The following is a 25,950-nucleotide window of genomic DNA, read 5'->3' on the forward strand; positions in this document are numbered from 1 at the left end:
TTTTAGAAGTATTGTTCCGCATGGGCATTGGCCCTAGATTTTTGTCCTGGCTGAGACTTCTCTGTACCGAGCTCTAGCCCATGTCCTTGTCAGTTGTAGGACGTTCCCAGTCTTCAGTCTCCAGTGTGAATCTAGACAAGGCTGGCTGTTCTCACTGCTCCTCTTTTCCCTCCTACTGGAGCCCTTGGCGGGCTAGATCTGAACAGGTCAGTTGATTCAAGGGCTATGCTGGACCGAGCAATGGGAGGACAGAATATGTCTTTACGCAGATGACGTTCTGCTCTACGTTGCTGACCCAGCTTTCTCCCTCGACAGAATTATGAATATATTTGCCCTATTTGGATGCTATTAGGGGTTCACGATTAACTGGTCGAAATCTATTGTTTATGTCCTGCATGGCCTGACTCCAGACCTGCCCAGGGAATGCGAGGCATGGGTGGCAGTAGATGGGTTCCTGTATCTTGAGATCTATGTTACCATGAGTCCCGTCCTGTTTTACTCCAACAATTTACAGGCACTGCTGACGTGCCCAAAGAGCGATGTTGAATACTGGCGTCATTATCATTATCACTATTGGGCATGGCAGCAGTGTTTAAAATGATGGCCTTGCCGCGCTTCCTTTATATCATACAGAACACGCCCTTCCTAGTTCCTCCAGACTTTCAGGGCCATAGAATGTGAAATCAGGACTTTGCTGTTGGGTGGGGGTGGGCGGGTCAGCACACATCAACCTTGCAAAATTGGGGAGAGGTTGGTATGATGGGGGGGTAGCCCAGCCTGACATCCCAAAATATTTTTAGGTGGAACAGCTTGCATTACCCAAGCCACTACATTGTGGAAGTCCGAGAAAGTGGGATCTTATAGGCCTCTTCCAGGTAGGTGACCTCTGGGCCTGGGACGATGTTGTCCCTTTCTCCGAATTACAAAGGGATTACGAGCTGACCCCATCTGAGACCTTTCGTGTCCTCCAGATAAGACGCGCGCTTCATGCGCCATCACCCAGAGAACAGCCTCCTTAAGTCGTTGCCCCTAGAGTATAGGCTGCTTGATGTTCATATATTGTAAGGCAGAATTCCTCACATACAGGAAGTTGATTAACAACTCACTGGGCACACTCTTACATTTGCGGGAAAAGTGAGATCAAGACATGGGAAGGTTGGAGGACGATGAATGGCCGAACTACCTGACTTCCTCTAGGGAGGTGGCCATAAAGGCTAGTTTTCGGCTGGTGCGGCTCAAAACACTGCACAGGTCTTATCTTGCATACACAACAGTGGCCAAAATAAGTAGGACAGAAGATGTGGGCTGTCGTCAACTGTGTGGCCTGATGTGGACTTTCTTTCATATAATTTGGTATTGCCCAGTAATACAGTTGAGGGAACCAATGGTAGAGTGCTTGAATGCAAAGTGTGGGAGAGAAATTACTATCTCAGCCAAATGGTGTCTTCTAAATGTGTGGGAGGAAACAGGCCTCAATCATGCGGAACGGACAATGATGACTGATTGCCAAACATAATAGTGCGCAGCTATGGGGAGTGCTACCCACGTGCCTCCTCTGAGACTGGAAATGGGACGTGGACTGGTGCTTGGCGGCAGAGAAAATGTTCTACGAAAGTTGGGGATGCCCCAAAAAATGGGAGTAAATCTGGGGCTACTGGAACACAAAAAGGGGAAGCCATTGCACCTCCCTCAACCCAACAGTCGACATGGACATTGGCCCTTAAAACTGCACCCGCGACACAATGTTGGTGGTGGGAAAGGCGGGGAATGGGATAAGTACATAGTGAAATGCAATCTACACATTAACCATGTATGTGTATCTCTCAATGTGGTATTCTTACTGGCCTTTTATTTGCTGTGAATTTAATAAAAACATGTTTTTAAAAACATTGATTTCATCTATGAGGGAATAAATCACTTTGGAAATCCCGCTCCTCCTCATCCATGTCTATAGTTGCTTTGCTAGACTGTAATTTGTGGGCCTTCTTCTCTGACATGCTCCTCTAAAATCTTGGTAGGCGCATGACATTTGCCCTCTGTTGGTGCTTCGAGAGATGGTGCCTGTCATCATCCCATAACTCCTAGGGATTGCCTGTCTCTTGGTATCTGCTGTATTGATATCCAGGATTGTTATACCCTTGCTGCAAAATACAGACTTTGTATTGCTGTGACAAACTACAGAATTTCACTATTCTACTTCACATGAGCAAGCTGCAATGGATAGTGATGAAGCAGCTACTGCTTTTCTCGAAAATGCAGATCGGATATCTGTGGCAGCTGTGCTTTCGCCCTGAGAGTGGCAAGGAAACTGTGGTAGACCTATCCCTTGATGAAATTAGGAGCAATATTGTGGACGGGGCTGCATCTCCAAAAATCAATCTCTCAAACAGATCTGATGTCATCGAGGATAAAATGAAGTCCTCAGAAATATGTCTCTCTGGGGCAGTGGCTGCCTATTTTCCTCTTTCTTGAAAGACCACATGCAGGTGCTGTCTTTGCCAAGATTTTAGACCTCCAGCTCCTGTATATTGTTAGTTCCTGCAAGTCTTCTCACTTTTTAATATTGGTTTGCAAGCTTGTATATTGTGTTGCTGGGGTTGCACACCATTGTCTTACATGATGGGTACCCACATTACTTTCCATTCACATTAGAATGTTGCATTGTAGTAGTGTAACCTTAGTGAGAGTCTGTTGGACATTCTTGGATAGATGATAGAGAACATTCTCAGGGCAACACAAATAAGCTCCTGCTGGGGCAAATAGAATATACAAATTTCTAACATCAATCGATCTAGCCTCTTTTTTTTTTTATTTGGGATGTTGCCCATCATGGGTGGAAAATGTAATCCTTAAGCATGTTGCTTGATAACTAACCAACGTCCTTGCCTTCAGACCTCGGATTATGTCCCCCCCAAGACCCCTTTTTTTTCCTGATTTCAGCAAAATAGACCCGTTTCAGCCTATAGAGTTTCATGCCAGGATCATTTCTGTTTGTGTCATGTCTCGTTCAGAGTATAGTAATAATATGTTTCTTGGTCTCCATGATGCCTGTCTTAAGTTAAAATGCATTCACAACTTGGTGGTCAAAATGGTAGGTGTAGTCATGTTTCTACTGCAAGGAAATTACTTGCCTTTTAATAAAACAGAGATTGTGCTTTAAAGTACTGTGATTGATGCATAGGATTAACTATGGCAAGGAACTGTCTGGCTCTATAGATAAGTTTGCTTTCCCTGCTAGAGCCAATCAATCCAACTCTGTTTCTGATGCAAGTCCCCAGGATTAAATTGTCCTCTTCCTGTCTCGGCTACCTCAGACCTCTATACTGAAATTAACTCTCAATACAGTTACATCATATTCAGAGGCATTTGTTTTAGGCGTAAACTATCAACAGAGCTCTTTTGTTATTTTTTTCTTGTATGTGCTTTAAATGAATTCCAATTAAGCTGTCTTGCATAAACATGCTCTTATGAGAATGAGTGCTCTGCAAACAATTGATGATGAATTATGTGATGAGGCAGCATGAAAAGTCATAGGATAAGTTTCTGATGTATCATTTAACATAAGTATTTTTTTTGTTTTTGCTGTCTGCATTAGGTATCAGCATTATTCTGGGCGTTGCAGAAGGAGATTTCTTCACTCATGATGCTGAGATACAGAAATCTGCCCTACAGATTATCATCAACTGTGTTTGTGCACCAGACAACCGTCTCACTAGTATTGGAAAGTTCATCTCTGGAACCCCTCGGCGTAAAATTCACCTTCACCCAAAGGGTACAGAGCATGTTCTCAGCAAGATGTGGAATGTGGTGCAGTCTAATAATGGGATTAAAGTGCTGCTGTCTCTCCTTTCCATTAAAATGCCTATCACAGATGCAGACCAAATTCGGGCACTTGCTTGTAAAGCACTAATGGGTCTGTCTCGTAGCACCACTGTACGACAGATCATCAGCAAGCTGCCCCTCTTCAGCAGCAGCCACATACAGCAATTGATGAAGGAGCCCGTGCTGCAGGACAAGCGAAGTGAACATGTGCGTTTCTGCAAGTATGCAGCAGAGCTAATTGAAAGAGTTTCAGGCAAACCTTTACTGATGGGCTCTGACGTGTCGTTGGCACGGCTGCAAAAAGCAGACGTTGTGGCCCAGTCCCGTATCACCTTCCCAGAAAAGGAACTGCTACTTCTCATCCGCAATCACCTAATTTCGAAGGGACTGCAGGATACTGCTGCCATCCTGACAAAGGAAGCTGACCTCCCGATGACAGCTGCCTCTCACTCTTCTGCTTTTGTCCCTGCCATAGCTCCAGGAGCTGCCTCCTCCCCACTTGCCTTACCCCGCACTCCCCGTCTTCCGACTAGCACCTCAGCACGTTTGGGTGCAGTGTCCACCCCTTCCACCTCTATCCATTGCCCTTCAAGGCCACCTGTGCCATCACTCCCTTCTGCCTTGCCAGGCCATGGTCCAGTAGGCAACTCTCCCCTCATTGGTCGCATAAGCTTTGTCAAGGAAAGGCAGTCACCGTGCAATGGGAAGAAGATGCGGGTTTTGCGGCAAAAATCAGACCATGGGGCCTACTGCCAGAGCCCTGCCATCAAGAAACAGCTGGACCGCCACCTCCCTTCTCCACCTACATTGGACAGTATTATGACTGAATACCTCAGGGAGCAGCATGCACGTTGCAAAAACCCTGTGGCTACCTGTCCTCCGTTTTCCCTATTTAACCCACACCAATGCCCTGAACCCAAGCAGAGGCGACAAGCACCTACAAACTTTACGTCTCGGGTAACCCGGCGAGCAGTCTTTCCAATGTATGGTGGGGTGGATGGAGGATGCTTTGATCGTCACCTTATTTTCAGCAGGTAAGGAAGAGTTAATACCATTGTGCCCAATGTGTGCCCAATGTTTGAATTTAGTGATTCCCTTCACTGAACTATTTTTTTTATGCTGGTGACTGTGAATTCAGCCAAAAAGAAGGATTCCTGCATTTGAGATATTTTTTGACTTGCATAGTATGTGTTTTCTTTTGATTATACATCCGGCTGAGCACAAATACTTTTGGACAGTTAAGCTTTCCTCTTATATCAATCCTTTAAAACACCATGTGCACCATCTGTTCGTCACTGCGGCTCCGCGGCCGTTGCTGGCGTCGCATGCGCCGAGATGACGTCCCAGAGCCTACTTAGGCACCACCCATGCACGCTGACGTCGGTTCTTTTTTTTTTTCCGCGCCAGCAAGCGCAGATCCGGTTAGAGCACATACCCTAGTCACTTTTTGACTAACTTTTTTGAGACTTTTGGCTTTACTTCTTATGAGTCATTGACTCCTGGTGCCACGTAGGGATGCCTGAGTTTAAATCCTGCGGGGCCTGTCGCCATACTATGTCGGTGGCCGACCTCCATGGCATTTGTCTCTACTGTCTGGTGCGCGACCATGTCCCCCAGTTGTGTTCCGACTCTCTGGTCATGGCTCCAAAGGCTTTGCGGGAGCAGTCCCGAAAGCTGCTGGAGGCCCGGCAGTCGTCTCCGTGCCGTTCGAGGTCCAGGGGTCGCCCGAGGACCAACCGCAGAGCCATCACCATCGCTCCTCGGGGTCGAAGTCTTCACACTCGGAATTGGGTAAGAGATGTCATTAGAAAAAGTCGAAGAAGCGTTTGCTCTCTCTGACGTCCCCCCGTCGGTCTCCGGGGTTTAGTTCGATGAAAGAGGGACTTCGGCCGCACAACTTAAGGTCAAGATCAATGCGATGACTGGAGCAATTGCGTCAGTAAATGGCTTCGCACAGCGGCTAGAGGCAAAACTGGTAGATGCTATTTTAAATATATACAAATCCAAGTGTATAGCAATAGCTATGTATGGTTCACCCATTTGGGGCTATAGGCCGATGGAGGGGTTACAGAGAGTGGAGAACAAGTTTCTCCGCAATCTTTTGTCGGTCTCCCAATCTACTTCAACTTTTGCTGTACATCAAGAATTAGGGATGAGTTATATAATGGATACATTGCAGCTAGCCCCAGTGATTTGCTGGTTAAAAACGTGGCTTAATCCACAACTTGCCCTAAATCGCAGAATCATTAGGGATTGTATCTCTTTGGATGGAGCTAATAAAATTACTTGGCTGTATTACATCAAGAATCTATTAGCCGATGTGGGCTGCCAAGATCTTTTTGACCACTCGGATAAGATTGTGTATGCTGATCTGGTGCGAGTCGGAACACAGCTCCTGAATGTGTGGTCAAGTGAGCGAGAAGAGTTGGAGTTAAGGAAACCGTTCGTTAGAGCACATTACCTTTTAAAGACTGTACCTACGATGTAACCATATTTGGAAATTGTAAATAGGCCATTCCTTCGTTTGCTTTTAACTAGGTTTCGGTTTAATTATATACACTTCTTTCTAGGTAATCCACAAGGATGGTGCAAACAAAATGAGCTAGGGCCTTGTACCTGTGACAATTTTTCAGCTCAAGATACCATGCATTTCACCATGTTCTGTGAACATTATAATGATATGAAAGAGAAGTTTTTACTTCCTGTTCTAAAGAGAAAGGGATTTAACCTGGTTAAACTGGCTCTAATGTACCTCCAACTCTTGAATAAGCCTTGCGAAATATTTTATATAGCAAGTTTTTTTGTAGCAGCTGTGAGACTCAGGAATCTACGTAATTGATTGGCTTTTATCATATTTTTTTATGTTTTAAATCCTGTAGTGTATATTTCTGTATTATAATATGAATTTTATGAAATACTCTGGCCAAATGTATTTTGTAAGGGTCTATATTTGTATGTTCTGTACTTTTATGGTTTTATTTAACCGAATAAAGTGATTTGACTGACTGACGGTGGCCGACCTCCATGGCATCTGTCTCTACTGTCTGGTGTGCGACCATGTCCCCCAGTTGTGTTCCGACTCTCTGGCCATAGCTCCAAAGGCTTAGCAGGAGTAGTCCCGAGAGCTGATGGAGGCCCGGCAGTCGTCTCTGTGCCGTTTGAGGACCAGAGGGTCGCCCGAGGGACCAACCGCGGAGCCATCACCATCGCTCCTCAGGGTCGGAGTCTTCACACTCGGAATTGGGTAAGAGATGTCATTAGAAAAAGTCGAAGAAGCGTTTGCGCTCTCCGAGGTCCCCCCGTCAGTCTCCGGAAGCGGACGAGGGGGCCAAGGGTACTTCCCCCGTGGCTCCGTTGGTGCTTGTGAGTCCCGCGGCCTAACCATCTTATCCGCGTCTGTCGGCGACTCCGCCCCAGGTGCAAGATTTTCTTGCTGCCTTGGACTGCCTTTTCAGTCCTCGAGTTCCCCTGTGCGCCTTGTGGCCCGCGGTCCCAGCTGAGGGCCCTTCCTTGCCGCCGGCTCCGCTACCAGTGCAACCGATGGCTCCGGCCCCAGTTCCGCAAGGTCCTCCACCAGCGGCTTCGGCCACGCGCTGCAGGGTCCTCCGCAGGCAGCTCCGGCGCCTCCCGCGGCTCCGTTCGCGGCGCCTCAATGGGTCCCGTTCATTCCACCTCTGCCCTTGCTCGGGTTTCCGGACAATTTTGCCCCAGGTTGGGACCCTAATTGGGAAATGGAGCCGGATCTGCGCCGTTGGACCATCTGTATTCCCTTGTCCCTCCCCCGCCGCAGCAGCCTGTGCCACGGGCAGTGGAGGAGGGGGACGACTGGGAGGGGTCTAAGGACCCTGTTGCAAGGCAGTGCGAGTCTGAACAGGAGTGGGCGGAGGAGTCTGAGGATGCCGGTTGGCTTGACCTCTCCTCTGAGCCTAGTTTTCTGTCTCTTCCTGCTGAGGAGGGCTATACATATACTGTGGTGCTCCGTATAGCAGCTGAGGCCCTTGATCCTGATCTGCCTACTGTCACTCTCAAGACCAACCTCCTCACTGAAGTTCTTGAGCCGGCGGCAAGCTCTATGGAGCCTCCGCTTCCATTCAATGAGACATTAACGGATGTTTTGATGGTTACCTGGTCTAGACCAGCCACAGGGGTTCCTGTGGATAAGAACGTGGCCAGGCGTCATCGCCCAGCACCGGGTAACCCTGCCTTTTAAAAGAACCACCGAACTCCGGAGAGACTCGTCATCCAGGCCTCCGCTTCCCAAAGCGCATTCCCTACCGCCCGCCGGATAAGGAATCAAAGAAGCTGGAGCAGTTTGCAAGAAATTGTTTTCCTCTGCCAGCGTGGGGCTGCGGTTGGTGAACACCGCATGCCTCTTGGGCCGCTACTCTCACGCTGTGTTGGACACGGTGGCGCAGACGCTGCCCCAGTATGCGGAGGAGGTTCATGCAGTACTTTCCCAAGTTGTTGCTGAGGGGAATGACGCTGCAATGTTTGCCATCCGGTGTGGGCTGGACACCGTGGACTCTCAGGGTAGGGCGATCTCCTAGACAGTGGCCCTCCATCGCCACGCCTCGCTGCGGTCCACTGGGTTTTCAGAGGATGTTCAGAGATCCCTCATGGACAGGCCCTTCGATGATGCCCTTGGGTCTCTCCACTACGCGCCTGCCCGCTTTTCGTTCCTTTCTTGGCCACGGAAGGGTTGCCCCAGCACGTTTGTTCAGGCAGAAGCCTGTTCAGAACCAACCTCAGTGCAGACGTGGTGGCCGTCGTGGCGGCACAGGGGGCCAGCATGCCAGTGAGTCCACTTCCGCTCCTGCAGCATCCTCCTCAAAGCCTTCCTAGTCCAAGCTTTGGGCCAGAAGTAGGACGTGGTTGTTATTCCCACTACTTTCTGGTCCCCAAAAAGCAGAAAGGGGGCATGCGCCCCATCTTGGACCTCAGGAACGTCAATCGCTTCCTCCGGAAGGAGAAGTTCAAGATGTTGACTCTGGATCAGGTCTTGATTGCCCTTGACCCTGGAGACTGGATGGTAGCATTGGACTTGCAGGACGCATATTTTCATATCCCGTCCTGCCAGCCCACCGGTGTTGCCTGCGGTTCACGGTAGGCCAAGAGCATTTTCAGTTTGCTGGGCTCCCCTTCAGCCCTATCAGTGCCCCTCGGGTGTTCACGAAAGTGATGGCGGTGGTCGCAGCTCACCTGCTCAGATCAGGGGTTTGTCTTCCCCTATCTCGACGACTGGCTGTTGAAGTCGTTTCCCACCACCAGACTACGGCCGACCTCCAGCATTTGCTGGGGTTCTCCATCAACGTGTCAAAGTCGCACCTGAGTCCCTCTCACCAGAGTCCCTCTCAGAAGCTCCCCTTCATCGGAGCGGTTCTGGATTCGACGCAGTTTCGGGTTTATCCTCCTGAGCAGCGAGTCCGGGATATTCAGGCTATGATTCCGATCTTTCAGCTTCTATCCCGGGTTTCAGTCAGGATGACCCTCCGGCTCCTGGGCCTGATGGCCTCCTGCATCCTGCTAGTGCAACATGGCAGATGGCATATGCGGGCTCTGCAGTTGGACCTGAAGTTCCAGTGGGCACAGCATCAGGGCAACCTGTCCGATCATGTCCAGATCTCGGAGGGCACTGCACGGCAATTGCAGTAGTGGCTCACGAATCGCGATTGGGTCAATGGCAGATCCCTCTCCCTTCCCCAACTGGAGCATACAGTGGTTACGGATGCGCCCCTCCTGGGATGGGGCGGCCACTTGGGAGAAGCGGAGATCAGAGGCCTCTGATCTCCGATGGAGTCCCGGCTCCATATCAACCTTTTGAAGCTTTGGGCGATCGGACTTGCACTGAAAGCATTCCTTCCCTCTGTCCGAGTAAGTGTAGTGAAGGTGTTCACGGGCAACACCACCGCCATGTGGTATTGCAACAAACAGGGCGGGTTGGGGTCGTGGACCCTATGTCAGGAGGCTCTGAGCCTCTGGACATGGCTGGAAGATCAAGGCATTACCTTGGTGGTTCAACACCTGGCAGGTTCTCTGAACGCCAGGGCGGACAAACTTAGCCGCCGGTGCATGATGGATCACGAATGGCATCTAAACTCGAACATGGCGCAAGGTCTCTTTCTGCAGTGGGGAGAGCCTTGGTTAGATCCATTGGCTACCGAAGAGAACGCACAATGTCATCAGTTCTGCGCGTTGGAATTTCCAAGGCGGCACTCGCTCGGTGCCGCTTTTCGTCGCGAGTGGAGTTGCGGTCTGTTGTACGCCTTTCCGCCTACTCTACTTCTGCCCAGAGTGCTGAAGAAGATTCGGCACGACTGGGTCCAAGTTATCCTTGTGGCTCCGGATTGGGTAGGAAGATACTGGTATCCCGAGCTACTCAGCATGGCGACCGATCCCCCTATCTGACTGCCTCTTCGGGAGGATCTTCTGTCACAGCAGCAGGGGACGTTCCTCAACCCGAACCTGCCCATCCTCCACCTCCCTGCGTGGAGATTGAGCAGCGACAGTGGACAGCTGTCGACCTTCCTCCCAAGTCTGTGATGTCATTCTGGCAGCAAGGCATCCCTCCACTAAAACGGTATACGTCTGCTGGTGGAACAAATTTGTGGCATGGTGCACAGCAAAGGCTGTGGATCCCCTCTCTGCCTCTCTTTCCGTGGTTCTTCTGTTCCTTCTCTCTTTGGCCCAGCAGGGCTGTGCTCTGGGCACTATCAAAGGTTATCTTTCTGCCATCTCCGCCTTTTTACGGCTTCCAGATCAGCCTTCTCTTTTTAAGTCCCCGGTTGTTAATCGCTTCCTCAAAGGCGTTACACACACGTTTCCTCCCGTGCCTTTCATAAAGCCTCAATGGGACTTAAATCTTGTCTTGACCTATCTGATGTGCGCTCCCTTTGAGCCCCTTCATGACTGTCCCTTACGTCTTCTTACTCTCAAGACTGCTTTCCTGGTGGCTATCACCTCCTTTCCTTTCTGTTCATCCGGACAAGGTGGTTTTAAGGATCCGTCCTTCTTTCTTGCCAAAGGTTGTCACACCCTTCCACATCGAGCAGACCATCACTTTGCCCACCTTCTTTCCGCCTCGCCACCCTTCAAAAGAGGAAGAGAGGCTCCACAGTCTGGACCCAAAACGTGCGCTCTCGTTCTATCTGAAGCGCACACAACAGTTCCGGGTGGATGACCAGCTCTTCTTTGGCTACGTGGGTGCCAAACAAGGTAGGACCATGCACAAACGGACCATCTCTCGGTGGGTCGTTCTGTGAATCAAAGCATGTTACTCGTTGGCTAAGAAGGAGCCTCCTTTGGAGCTGCGTGCCCATTCTACCAGGGCAGCTGCAGCCACTACTGCCTTGGGATGCGGCGTTCCCTTGCAGGACATTTTTCCGGCAGCTACGTGGGCCTCGCTGCTCACATTTACCAAGCATTACTGCCTTGACAGTCAAGTCCGGAGAGACGGCTTCTTTGGCGTTCTGTTGTCTGTGACTTTCTGGTGTAATCGCGTTAGCAGACCCACCACCGGGGTTGGTATTGCTGGGGGTATCTATTCTAAGGTAAGTAATCTATCACTAACGTGTCTCTTTCAGATGCACAAGTTACTACTTGTGTAAAGATATATCTGTAAGAGACATTAGTTAGTGATAGATTCCTTACCGCCCCACCCATCCTCCCCGTTCTGCGAACTGATTCCTAGGGTTAAGGTCATCCCTTTCAGGGCCCTAGTTTCATGGCATCAGTGTTCAGTTTCTTGCATGGCTCTGCGTTCCTCGCGCGGAAAGTCGTGTACAGAACCGACTTCCGCCACATGGGTGGCACCTAAGTAGTCTCCGAGACGTCATCTCTGCTCATACGACGCCGGCGACGGACGCGGAGCCGCACAAAGCCACCTTCCGACGCGCAGGGGTACTGCTGACAAAAAACTTTCCGGATCCAGTCTGTCGCCTGACAGATTTATTGTTACACAAGTATTAACTTGTGCACCAGACTTATGGACCCACAATTCGAACCATTGTACAACTGTTCCCTTTAATTTAATACAACTACACAATAGGGTAATCCCTAGACCCATCCCAACATTTCTTCCAAAATTGGTCTCAGCTTTCCATCTCAATCAATCAGTTGATTTGCATGTTTTCATTATTTATTTATTTATAAAGTTTTGTATATATTCATCAACCAAATTCAATGCGGAATGAGCTCTTCATACCCTAGATGTCAGAAGAGCTCTAATGTATTATATTGACAAAACCTATGTTTTTTTACCTCTTCGCATAGGAAAGGCCCTATCAAAACAGGCATTTCTAGATCGATAATTAAATGCATTCAGACATGTTACGCCAAAGCTAAAAGAACTTTGCCTACACCACAGCAAGTTCTACCCATAAAATAGGGGCTTCCATAGCCTGTCTAGGCAATATCCTAATAGCTAATATTTGTAAAGCAGCTACGTGGTCTACACCACACACTTTCACTAAACATTGTGTGGATGTTTTAAAACACCAACAAGTCAAAGTGGTACAGGTAATGATATGTACCCTCTTTCAAACAACTGCCACACCCACAGTTTAGCCACTACTTTTGGAGATGGACTGCTTTATAGTCTACGCCGAGCATGTGTACCTACTGCTACATATACCATTGAACGGATTATGTTGCTTACCCTGTAAGCATCTGTTCATGGCATGTAGTGCTGTAGATTCACATGCGCCCACCCTCCTCCCCGGAAACCTGTGGCCATTGCAGTGCTTATATACTATTTCATTTGCAAGGACATCTCTTTACTGATACTTACTTCACTCCATTCTCACCCGCCGGCGGCAAAACAATCTAACAATGGAGCCGATATCCATGCGCACTATTACCAAGAGGAGAAGTCACTTTGCTTTGTGACTCGAAAGACTTAATTGAAGAAAAACAACTTGTACATATCCGGACCACAACACTAGATGGCGGAAGTATGAAGAACATGTAAATCTACAGCGCTACATGCCACAAACAGATGCTTACAGGGTAAATGACATAATCCTTCTATAGTATCTCTAAATCTCCTTTATGTGCTGCTCTTGCACTTTCCTATTGTGAGACAACCAAGTGATAGAGAAATACAAGGCATGTACAAGCCTTTAATGTAAGAATTGAGATCTTACAATTTTGGAGTGAATACCAGTCAGTCTGTAAAGCAACCAAAACCATAAACTTTTAGAGGTATTTTAGCTGTATCTGTCCTGAACTATCAGGCGGAAAGTTTGGCTCACCATACTAGAGTAAGAATGGTAACTACAAATTGTATTTAATTTGTAGCAACGTACACATTCCCACAAGGAATACTCAATTGTTTTAGGAAAATCTGTAGCACCTAAGTTAAAAATCAGTGACTGTTAAGGAAGTTTCTTAAAATATTTGTTGGGCAGGCCGGCTACAAGGAATCGGGCAGGTCCTGCTGACCAGGTACCTTGGATGAAGCAAGCGTCTAAGACTGGATGCGAGGAGTCGCGGTGTCGATCTCGTGGATGGAGGTCTCTGAAGGCTTCATCAATAAACCCCTTTACGATGCCGGAGCTCAAACCGCCTTGTCCCTTGCCATTGAGCTGCGCAGTCCGGCGAGACTGTCGTCGATCGGCTCCTGCGTTTACATTGAAAGACGATGCTTCGGTTTGAATCACCCCAAAGACATCACTGCATTGATTTTGATAGTTCTGGACAACAGTAATCACCTTTTAAGGTCCCAGGACTGCATTGGTACCACTTGGCAGGGCAGGACTCACAAATGACAGAGTGCATGTGCAATTGCAGAATTGAAGTAAGTCTTAGATGGCCCTGAGAAGTCGGAAACAGGGGCGAGCCATCAAGTCCAGTCCTTGTCATCAACAGGGCAGAGATCATCAAGCAGCATGGCAGCTCTGCACAGCAGAAAGCAATTCCTTCAGAGCAGCAGTCAGGCAAAGTGGCAATGCTTGTAGCACAGAAAGCCTTTACACCTGGCAGATCACGGGTCTAGTAATTACTGTCTTGGTAGGGTCAGCGCCCCAATAGTTTTTTTGTCAAATATTTTTATTAACTTTTTCTGTTTTGTAACATATCGCATGATAGTACATTTAAATAGACTTCCTTTTGAATGTTTGAAACATTTGTAATTACAGTTGTCTATCTAGGATGACATCTAACTTCTACACAGTATGATCATTTCAATGTACCTTTTCACAGTAGTGTGCATGTCTGTACACATGAATATGCATCTCCTCCTTCTGACTACCGGTGTACCAACTAACAGTTGTGGTTCTTAACTATTAACTGGGGTGTTCAACTGGGGTGGTGGTCGTGAGATCCGAGATATGTGGGTCAGGCGGCGTCCCGGGGCCGCGGCGTATCCTGTATGTGGGGGCTTTCATCTGGTTGGAACCTGTCCAGCCGTCACTGCCTTTCTGGCTGACCTAGTCAGTATGTTGGCGGGTAGTCGAACATTGTTACGCACTTGTAGTTGTGTGGGGATTAGTGTGTGTGCCTATGATCTGGGACTGTGTTTGCGAGCCAGCTGGGGCTTGCGACGAAATGCTGGGATCACCTTGCTTCGTTTGTTGTTTGAATTGGTGTAAAAGTAGGGTCCACTCCATGTATATGTGGCGTTTGCGTATTCGTATTCCTTTCATTTCCTCCTCCCTGATTGCCTCCTCTTCTGCTGCTGCCCATTTGCTCACTTCTCCCACCCAGGCTGCTATCGAGGGTCCCTTAGGGGCCTGCCAATGCATAGGTATTCCTCTTTTTGCTATTAATATTGCTAGCAATGCAAAACGAATTTGTATTTTGTGTTGTTTCCGCCTTCAGAATGTTCTGAGTGTGCAGGCCTCCCATGTCTTCATGTCGGATAGACCTGTGAGGTCTCTTAGTGTCTCCTGGATAGTGTTCCAATATGATTTTTTTGTGGGGCATGTCCAAAACATGTGTTGAAAGTCTGCGTCCAGTGATGGACATCTGGGGCATAGGAACTGAGTGGTAGGGTAGTATTGCTGAAGACGCGCTGGCGTTTGATAAGCTCTGTGTAATATGTAAATTTGTATGTTTTTAAATTGTGCGTTGCGGGACACCTTTTTGGGGTATTAGAGTGCTGTCTCCCATTCTTATCCGTGTAGCTGGCACCCCAGTTCTTCCTCCCACGTTGCCCGCAGCACATCTAGTGGTTTGTTTATGACCTCCCGTATGGCTTTGTAAAGCCATGTGAGCAGGTGCCGGCTCATTCCCATGTGCATGATTGTGTGTATGACCGGATGAGTTGTGGGTTCTCCTGTCAAATCGTGATATGGAAGGTAGCTTTCTATGATCTGCCTATGGAGTTAGAATTGTCCAGGGGGAAGGTCAAATTCATCATTATCTGGTGGAACGCCTTAGTTGTCCGTCCTCTAACAGGGATTCTATCTCCGTTAGTGAGTGATCCGTCCATATGTGTAGCATACGGGTTGTGTAGTATGCCTCTCGTCTGGGCCATCCTATTAAGGGCAACAGAGGAGAGTAGAAAGGCGTTCCTTTGGACATACAATGTATCCTCTGCATGCATTTGTGAGTCACCGACACCTGTAGTGGATATGTATGCCATGGCTTAGTGACTGGCAGTAACAATCAGTGGATTTCCGGAGTGGGTATAGGGCCCGTCCCTGTGTGGGTCTCCCCTATGTGTCTGCCCGCAGTCCAGTAGGACAGTCACTGTAGTTGTGCTGCCAGGAAGTATGAATCAAAGAAAGGTGCACCGAGCCCTCCCTGGTCGGTGGGTAGTTGTAGCTTAGCCAATGCTATTCTATGTCTGCCTGCCCCCCATGTTTGCAAGCTGAGTAGCGAGTCCAAGTCCTTAAAAAAAGTTTCAAGGCTGGATTACGGTCAAATTTGTGAAGTGATATGATAGTCGAGGAACTATTATCATCTTGGTCAAGGCCACACGTCCTATCGGGGCTAAAGGAAGGTTCTTACAGAATCCCACCGCTGACCTAATCCCAGCCAGTGCCTTGCGGTGATTGCCTTCAAATATATTGGATCGGAGTGATACAAGCGAACACCTAGGTACCAGAGGCGCTCGCTCTCCATGCTGTGCTCTGCTATCCTATCCTAATGTCCTGAGGAGTAAGGTTGGGGTGCAGCGGATATATCGTAGATTTGTCTCAATTCACTCTGAGTCCTGATGCCTCTGCAAATTTTTCAAGTGTTGCCCTTATGGACGTCAGGTCTGCTGTGATGTTCCGTACATATATCAATAGGTAGTCTGCACACATGGATACGCAATTTGTAATGCCTGCTATGGTGATGCCCCAATTTTCTCCCTCCAGCCGTAATCGTATTGCCAGGGGCTCGACCACTAGGGCAAATAGCAGAGGCGAGAGTGGGCAACGTTGTCTCGTGCCTCTCTCCACCTTAAAGGAGGGTGATACGTATCGCCCAATGCGTATTCGCGAGGTAAGTATAGTGTACAGGAGTCATGTGTATGCTATGAGAGTTGGACCTATCCCTAACCGTTGCTGGACCGTAAACCGGTATGGCCACGTGAGAGTATCAAATGCCTTCTCGAGGTCTAAGAGGAGACAGGCCGCTCTGGGGAACTCGCTTGATCTTGTACATGGAACAGTCGGCGTAAATTTTGGGATGGTTCTTCCCTGCACAAATCCACATTGGTCTGGGTGTACCAGTGGCTGCAGTATTTGCGTATAGCGGTCCGCCAATATGTTCCCCAGTATCTTACAATCAGCTGAAAGCAGTGTGATGGGTCGATAGGAGGTCAGCTGTTTTGAGTCCTGGTTTGGTGTAGGGACGGTTACTAAGACGGATTCCCTAAGGGATCCCGGGAGTTCTCCTTTTTCTAGCACGTCTGCGAACATCTTCGCAAGGTGGGGAACCAGCAATGAGGAGAAAGTTGCGTAGTATTCCAGGGGGAAACCATCCATACATTGCACTTTGTTACGTGCTTGAGCATGGATTGCTTAGGTAATTTCTGTTGACTTTTATCACCGTGTCTAGTGCATTTTTCTCTGTGGTTGCAATTTGTGGTATAGTCAGTGGGTTTAGGAATTGTTCTATTGCTTCTTGTCTGATCTGTACTAGATTCCTGTATACCTTAGTGTAGTATTTTTGGAACAGCTGCAGTATTTCTGGTTGGGTTTGCACAAAATTACCAGTTGGATCTATCACTTCAGTGATTGGTTTTAACTCTGTGTCCTGTCTAGCTAGCCAGGCTAAAAGTGTCCCTGTTTTATCCCTCTCCTTGTGTGCCCTAGTTGCGTATGCCTTAAAGTTGTATCTGCGTAAATCTAAGGCAGCGGCTGCGTACACTGTTTTCGCTTCAGCCACCTGAGCTAAGGTCCCCGTGTTCGCATCTTCTTTTTTGTTAGGACTCCTTGCTTAGTTTCAGCCTGTGTTAGCGCCCTTTCCAGTGTCCTCTTAATCCCTACTACTTGTTTTTACTCTCTCCCCAGACCACTATTTTGAATGCATCCCACTCTACCAGTTTGGATGTCTCCATTCCTGCATTATTAGAGAAATATTCCTGTATGCGTTGCTCCTGTTAGTGTTTGAATACCTGGTCCGCCAGACATTCCCGTGGTAGTCTCCAGGTGGGTACTGGTGGGTGGGGAAGTTTCCATTGTAGACATAGTATATGGGCGTCAGGGTCCGAGAGGACCCGGCGTAGGTAATCATAATGCTGAATTTTAGGGACTAGCATTCCTGTGCATAGGAATCTATCTACTCTTACCCATAGATTGTGTGGGATGGAGAGGAACGAGTATAGTCTGGTTTGTGGATGACGAGCTCTCCATGTGTCTGTGAATGCCCAGTGTGTGACCCATGTTTGATATCGTTCCGTTTGTTTGTGGGAGGGAGAGTGTGCAGGTGGGTGGTCGGATCTGTGTAGGGCGAGATTCAGTACGCAGTTATAGTCTCCTCCCAAGATCCATGGAATAGATGCATATTGGGCCAGGACTACTGTAAGGTGATCCCAAAACATTTCTAGTTCTGTGTTTGGGGCATATATACTACCCAAGAGTATCAGTTGTCCCTCTAGGAGTCACTCCAAGAGGGCATACCTCCTCTCTCTGTCCATCGTTCTCCTGAGTTCTTGAAATGGGGTTCCCGGGTTTATCCATATCAGTGCCCCTCGTGCGTAGGCTGAATATGATGTGGCACCTTTAGTCCCGCGCCATCTGGTACATAGTTTGTCTATTTCCTGTGCAGTTAAGTGTGTCTCTTGTAATAGGGCAATTTGTGCTTTTTGGCGTTTGGTGTAGGAGTAAACAGCGTACCGCTTACTTGGTGTATGTAGGCCTCTCACGCGCAGCGTCAAGAGGCTGATATCGGTGGTCTTTGCTCTGTTGGCCATTTCGCAGTGTCGATGAGGTCTGGTGTGTCATGTCCCAGCTGGGCGAAGGTGCCCGGTGGTTCCCCCTTGTAATAGTGGTCAGAGATACCCCACAGTACCACCTGTCTGTATGGTGCTATTAACCAGTGTTGTAAAATTCTGTGAAGGGAAGGGGTTAATCTTAATGAGGGGCTCGAGTCCCAACTTGGACGACCTACCGCGGCGGTACGTCCAAACTAGACATACTGTGATTATGTAAATTTGTTTTAACTAAAGGGGGGGATCATGGTTCTAAATACTAGTGATGTATTTGCTATGTAGCCCTAGTCGATCGATGAATTGAACATGGTGCCGTCGGTTCCCGCCGCCCGTGTGCAATGGAGTCCCACTAGTGTATTTTTATCCTCTTCTCTAAGTCAGCCTTTAGGCAGGTGGGTGCAAGTGTGTTTCCCTAATTCCTTTCTGGACAATAGTGGGGGTGTATGTTGTATTATCGGTCTTACTAGATCAATCAGGTCTCTCAAATTAAAGTGTCCGCAGTCTGGGGGTCACCTCTGGCGGGGTAACCGAGCCTTCTCGGGACGTATTGTTGTTGTCTACTTCATCTTCTGATGTAAAGATATGAGGGCCCCTCTAGCCTTCTGAGCTTCCCATGGTAGGGCGATACAAAAGGGGATGATGGACGGAGTGTTTGAACAAATCAAACACTCACCCCCAGTCATCTGATCTGGGTTTAATCCATCACCATTCTTTAGCCCACTCAGCCACCCCATTTCAGACATGGCTATATGCAAATCAGTCTGACCCTGTGCCTCATGGGAACAGTGCAGCCCGAACTGCCAAGCCATGTCTTCCATGGACCGGAAACAAGCATCCTGGGACCGGTTTCGGATTCATAATCCTCATCAGCCAGGCTATTTTGAATCCAGTGGCCAAGTGAGCAAGGGACTCACGTCTGAGCATACCCTGCCACACTTAGGGCGAACAAAGCGATACAAAAGGGGATGATGGACGGAGCGTTTGAGCAAATCAAACACTCACCCCCAGTCAACTGATCTGGGTTTAATCCATCACCATTCTTTAGCCCACTCAGCCACCCCATTTCAGACATGGCTATATGCAAATCAGTCTGACCCTGTGCCTCATGGGAACAGTGCAGCCCGAACTGCCAAGCCATGTCTTCCATGGACCGGAAACAAGCATCCTGGGACCGGTTTCGGATTCATAATCCTCATCAGCCAGGCTATATTGAATCCAGTGGCCAAGTGAGCAAGGGACTCACGTCTGAGCATACCCTGCCACACTTAGGGCGAACAAAGCGATACAAAAGGGGATGATGGACGGAGCGTTTGAGCAAATCAAACACTCACCCCCAGTCAACTGATCTGGGTTTAATCCATCACCATTCTTTAGCCCACTCAGCCACCCCATTTCAGACATGGCTATATGCAAATCAGTCTGACCCTGTGCCTCATGGGAACAGTGCAGCCCGAACTACCAAGCCATGTCTTCCATGGACCGGAAACAAGCATCCTGGGACCGGTTTCGGATTCATAATCCTCATCAGCCAGGCTATCTTGAATCCAGTGGCCAAGTGAGCAAGGGACTCACGTCTGAGCATACCCTGCCACACTTAGGGCGAACAAAGCGATACAAAAGGGGATGATGGACGGAGCGTTTGAGCAAATCAAACACTCACCCCCAGTCAACTGATCTGGGTTTAATCCATCACCATTCTTTAGCCCACTCAGCCACCCCATTTCAGACATGGCTATATGCAAATCAGTCTGACCCTGTGCCTCATGGGAACAGTGCAGCCCGAACTGCCAAGCCATGTCTTCCATGGACCGGAAACAAGCATCCTGGGACCGGTTTCGGATTCATAATCCTCATCAGCCAGGCTATATTGAATCCAATGGCCAAGTGAGCAAGGGACTCACGTCTGAGCATACCCTGCCACACTTAGGGCGAACAAAGCGATACAAAAGGGGATGATGGACGGAGCGTTTGAGCAAATCAAACACTCACCCCCAGTCAACTGATCTGGGTTTAATCCATCACCATTCTTTAGCCCACTCAGCCACCCCATTTCAGACATGGCTATATGCAAATCAGTCTGACCCTGTGCCTCATGGGAACAGTGCAGCCCGAACTGCCAAGCCATGTCTTCCATGGACCGGAAACAAGCATCCTGGGACCGGTTTCGGATTCATAATCCTCATCAGCCAGGCTATCTTGAATCCAGTGGCCAAGTGAGCAAGGGACTCACGTCTGAGCATACCCTGCCACACTTAGGGCGAACAAAGCGATACAAAAGGGGATGATGGACGGAGCGTTTGAGCAAATCAAACACTCACCCCCAGTCAACTGATCTGGGTTTAATCCATCACCATTCTTTAGCCCACTCAGCCACCCCATTTCAGACATGGCTATATGCAAAGCAGTCTGACCCTGTGCCTCATGGGAACAGTGCAGCCCGAACTGCCAAGCCATGTCTTCCATGGACCGGAAACAAGCATCCTGGGACCGGTTTCGGATTCATAATCCTCATCAGCCAGGCTATCTTGAATCCAGTGGCCAAGTGAGCAAGGGACTCACGTCTGAGCATACCCTGCCACACTTAGGGCGAACAAAGCGATACAAAAGGGGATGATGAACGGAGCGTTTGAGCAAATCAAACACTCACCCCCAGTCAACTGATCTGGGTTTAATCCATCACCATTCTTTAGCCCACTCAGCCACCCCATTTCAGACATGGCTATATGCAAATCAGTCTGACCCTGTGCCTCATGGGAACAGTGCAGCCCGAACTGCCAAGCCATGTCTTCCATGGACCTGAAACCAGCATCCTGGGACCGGTTTCGGATTCATAATCCTCATCAGCCAGGCTATCTTGAATCCAGTGGCCAAGTGAGCAAGGGACTCACGTCTGAGCATACCCTGCCACACTTAGGGCGAACAAAGCGATACAAAAGGGGATGATGGACGGAGCGTTTGAGCAAATCAAACACTCACCCCCAGTCAACTGATCTGGGTTTAATCCATCACCATTCTTTAGCCCACTCAGCCACCCCATGTTTGATTTGTTCAAACGCTCTGTCCATCATCCCCTTTTGTATCGCTTTGTTCGCCCTAAGAGTGGCAGGGTATGCTCAGACGTGAGTCCCTTGTTCACTTGGCCACTGGATTCAAGATAGCCTGGCTGATGAGGATTATGAATCCGAAACCGGTCCCAGGATGCTTGTTTCCGGTCCAGGGAAGACATGGCTTGGCAGTTCGGGCTGGACTGTTCCCATAAGGCACAGGGTCAGACTGATTTGCATATAGCCATGTCTGAACTGGGGTGGCTGAGTGAACTAAAGAATGGTAATGGATTAAACCCAGATCAGTTGATTGGGGGTGAGTGTTTGATTTGTTCAAACGCTCCGTCCATCATCCCCTTTTGTATCGCTTTGTTCGCCCTAAGTGTGGCAGGGTATGCTCAGAGGTGAGATCTTGTTCAATTGGCCACTGGATTCAAGATAGCCTGGCTGATGAGGATTATGAATCCGAAACCGGTCCCAGGATGCTTGTTTCCGGACCAGGGAAGACATGGCTTGGCATTTCGGGCTGGACTGTTCCCATAAGGCACAGGGTCAGACTGATTTGCATATAGCCATGTCTGAACTGGGGTGGCTGAGTGAACTAAAGAATGGTGATGGATTAAACCCAGATCAGTTGACTGGGGGTGAGTGTTTGATTTGTTCAAACGCTCCGTCCATCATCCCCTTTTGTATCGCTTTGTTCGCCCTAAGGGTGGCAGGGTATGCTCAGACGTGAGTCCCTTGTTCACTTGGCCACTGGATTCAAGATAGCCTGGCTGATGAGGATTATGAATCCGAAACCGGTCCCAGGATGCTTGTTTCCGGTCCAGGGAAGACATGGCTTGGCAGTTCGGGCTGGACTGTTCCCATAAAGCACAGGGTCAGACTGATTTGCATATAGCCATGTCTGAACTGGGGTGGCTGAGTGAACTAAAGAATGTTGATGGATTAAACCCAGATCAGTTGACTGGGGGTGAGTGTTTGATTTGTTCAAACGCTCCGTCTATCATCCCCTTTTATATCGCTTTGTTCGCCCTAAGTGTGGCTGGGTATGCTCAGACGTGAGTCCCTTGTTCACTTGGCCACTGGATTCAAGATAGCCTGGCTGATGAGGATTATGAATCCGAAACCGGTCCCAGGATGCTTGTTTCCGGTCCAGGGAAGATATGGCTTGGCAGTTCGGGTTGGACTGTTCCCATAAGGCACAGGGTCAGACTGATTTGCATATAGCCATGTCTGAACTGGGGTGGCTGAGTGAACTAAAGAATGGTGATGGATTAAACCCAGATCAGTTGACTGGGGGTGAGTGTTTGATTTGTTCAAACGCTCCGTCCATCATCCCCTTTTGTATCGCTTCCCATGGTAGGCCCTATTTCAGCTGCCGCTTGCGGGTCTCTCCAACTCTCCACTATGATTTGTTTCAGGTTTGGGGGGCCTCTTATTGATGTCTCTGTTTGAGGCTCGTACTGCATTTGGGTAGATCTCTTCAGTTGTTAATATTTACCTTTGGAGTCTCGTTTTTTGTTTATGACATCTCGGGGTCTCACGTTTTATAGATGGTGTTCCGCTCAGTCATATGCATCTTTGGGGGTTGTGAAAAAGATGGAGCGGCCCTCATGCATTATCTTAAGCCGCACCGGGAAGAGCAGGTCATACTGGATTTCTTTTTGCCTGAGCATGCGTTTGACTTCCAGGAACGATGACCGTTGTCGTTGCACAGTCCAGGAGTAGTCTGGAAACAACATAACTGTCTTGTCTTCTACTTGTATGAGTCCCTGTTGCCTGGCAGCTCTGAGCACTGTGTCTCTGTCTCTAAAATGCAGGAATTTTAGTAGTAGAGGTCTAGGTCTGATTTCCTGGTGGTGACTTCCGTGCTGGCAAAAGTATGGGGTTTGCTCCAAGTCCGGAGTGAACGATTTGAGCCATGTTTCCACGTAAGTGACGGGGTGAGGGTCCTCCACTCCTTCCGGCAAGTTGATCACTCTGATGTTGCATTACCGTGAACGACCTTCCAAATCATGAGATTTTCCTCCAGTCTTTGACTCCGCATTGAAGTTCTGTCCGTGTTTCCTGCTGAGTTTTGATTTGGGGCTCTATGTGCTTCAGGGTTTTATCTTGTTGTGCCACCCTATCTGCTAATTTCCGATGGTCATCTCTGAGCAGTTTAAAGTCTCTGGCTAACGCGCAAAATCTGTCTTCCATCGTTGCTCGTGAGTGTTCAATTGCCGCCAGTACTTTGTCCAGCTTATCTGACATTGATGCTGGTGTCGCGGTGTCCTCTTCCATTCTGGAACTTTTCGTTGACGGGGAAAATTGTCGTGTGTGGGCTGGCCTCTGTGGGTTCCTGGTTATGTGTTGTCGTCCCATTCTTGGGGTCGATAAGGGCACTGTAGTATGCGGTACATTGGCTGTCTATACACCCTCCCAGGTCTACATTTATTTTCATGCAATCCTACACTGCCCGGGTCCGTCCAGGTTTTGTAAAGGCGTATAGTCCTCCTTCACTTCTTAAGCTGTCCCTCCGACTGCCCGCCGTGCGTTTTATCCTGTGCTCGTAACCTTTCCCATTTCCTACCCCGCCTCGGGTTCCGGCACTGGTCACCGAGCCCCCCTTGTGAGGGGAGACAGTGGGTCTAGAAGGGTGGGCAGAAGGATGAGGGGATCCTTGTGGATCTGCTTGTTATCGTTCTTTTTATAAGGCGCTCCTTTGTGTGTATGGAGGGAGGCTGATTGATGCTCACTTTTCAGGTGTCAATCGTTCGAGGTAATAGTGGATACTCGCCCCGTCGTCAGTTGGGATGATGCGTGGTTATGGCGAGTGCTGTTCATTTAGGGTTATTTCTGCTCCTTCACCGTCCCAAGGTTTCCAATTATCTCATGGCGACCAAGGGCCTCTCGGTTCCTCGCCGTGATTTGTCTCTCACTTGGCACCTTAAGGTGCTGCTGTCTCAGCCCAAGTTCTTAATGATGTCCCCCCTGTTGACGGGATCCTTTTCTACCCCCCTCTCTACTGAGTCATTGACTAAGTTAGTGACTCCACTAGCAGGATGCATGATACTGGCGTTGGTCTCCGCTTCCCCAATATGGCCCGTGGCCCTTCTCAGATCTGTGATCTCTCAGCCAGGCAATGCGATACCCCCAGGCCGTCCGGCCTCTATGATGGGCTCTCCGGCAGGTCCTTTTCTCTGCAGCGTCTATTCCCTGCAGGCTAATGGGTTGGGCGCTGAAGCGAGCTGATTATCGACCACCCCCGATGCGGGCCCAGTCTCTCTGTGTCCTTGTGGGCGGTTTCCTGGCATCTTCGTGCTGCCGGAGCACGGGCCCCCTTGCTGTTGGTCCCGACCCAGGCCTGTATCAGATCGGCTTTGTGGTCTCTGCCGGCGTCTGCCTCTACGACTCCGATCTGTGCTGGATTTCGCCTCCCCACAGTGCTCTGGAAGTGTCACTGAGCCTCCGTCTCATCTCCGGGCGCCGCCATCTTAGGGGAAAGCCTCCGGCGCCAACAGACTTTGCGTCAGGTGATCCCTGCGTCCGCACCTTCGTTGTTCCTCACCGATTCCACTGTTTCCCGAAGCTAAGACTGCTCTGGTCACGGTGGGCCGCCTCTCGTTTCCTTGGCGCTCTCTGGTCCTCTTGGGCCTGAAGAGTCCACTGCCTGCCAGCTCCTGCGTTCGTAGGCTCGTCCCGGTGTGATACAGGTGCTGCAGTTGTGCCACGAGTTGTGCGCCCCCGCTTATGTTATGGCCTTTGCGTCGCTTGCCTCCTGCCTGCTGGTGTTGTCTCCTTCTCTCCTACACTCCTCTGCACCCTTGTGGGTATCTTGGGGGGCGCCTCCAATTCTGGTCTTCTGCCGATGTCCCTTCTTCCCCTGTGAGTTCTGTTATGGGCCGCTGGGCCTTCTCATTTCGTCCCTCGGGCCCGGCGCTGGATCAGCGGGACCTTTGTTGAGGGGGGTAAGTGGGGTTGACAGCTTGGGCCTTGTCAGCGGATGAGTAGAGTCGCTCCGTATAGGATGTTGGGCTGCTGGGGGCCCCTCAGTGTATTTGGCTTCTTTTGCGGCCCTCCTGCCGGTCCGCGCTGCCTCGAGGCTGCCCTTGTGTACGGGCCCTCACCGCCGGCTTCCACTGCGCTCTCACCTCAGGCTACGGCGAATCCGGTCGAGGAGTTCGAGCGGCTTCTCCTTCCTGTAGCGCCTTCTGGCGATTCGTTGTCGGTGCAGCGCTGGTCCCTTTAGGTGCTCGCTCCCATGGGACTCACTTTCACCGCCCGGACGCAACCATGTTGAAAGCGGACCCCGCTCCTTACGGCACTGCTTGTGTCAGCAATATCTCTTCCCCTCCTTTGAAATTCAGGCGCCAAGCGTCTTTCGTGTTTGTCACCACCTTTGGCTTTGTCTTCGGCGGTTCATTGGGGCCCTGATGGCACCGATTGAATGGGCCGCTTCTCAGAGCCTCAAGAAGACACGTCCGCCATCATGGCTCTCTTGGCCACACCCTATCGGTCAGAGCCCCAGTAGTTATAACCAAATGAGCCGTTGAAGTGGGGGTGACTTTGAAGCATGCCCTTGAAGTGTAGGGGGTCCCCTTTCATCACAGTCCAGTCTGCCAGGTTATCTGTGAGGGGCTAAATAACCCTTTGTGTGGAACTCAGGACACTGCCTATCCAGGTGAGGTGGCAGCTCTCCCTCCCTCTTCCTACCCAGTAAGAGCTATCTGAATGTAG

At 49.5% G+C, this 25,950-nt stretch overlaps 1 protein-coding gene across 7 annotated transcripts in view; it reads left to right on the forward strand.

Moving 5' to 3' along the window:
* Window positions 1–25,950, forward strand: part of DCAF1 (DDB1 and CUL4 associated factor 1) — a 928,365-nt gene that overhangs the window by 472,086 nt on the left and 430,329 nt on the right. For all 7 annotated transcript variants that reach the window (XM_078661275.1, XM_078661278.1, XM_078661277.1 and 4 more), the window contains one exon: window positions 3,596–4,856. In XM_078661275.1, the coding sequence (XP_078517401.1) occupies window positions 3,596–4,856 (1,261 nt within the window). The remainder of the gene's footprint in view (window positions 1–3,595; window positions 4,857–25,950) is intronic.

The sequence above is a fragment of the Lissotriton helveticus genome, chromosome 9 (genome assembly GCF_964261635.1).
Source record: "Lissotriton helveticus chromosome 9, aLisHel1.1, whole genome shotgun sequence".
Lineage (NCBI taxonomy): Eukaryota > Metazoa > Chordata > Amphibia > Caudata > Salamandridae > Lissotriton > Lissotriton helveticus.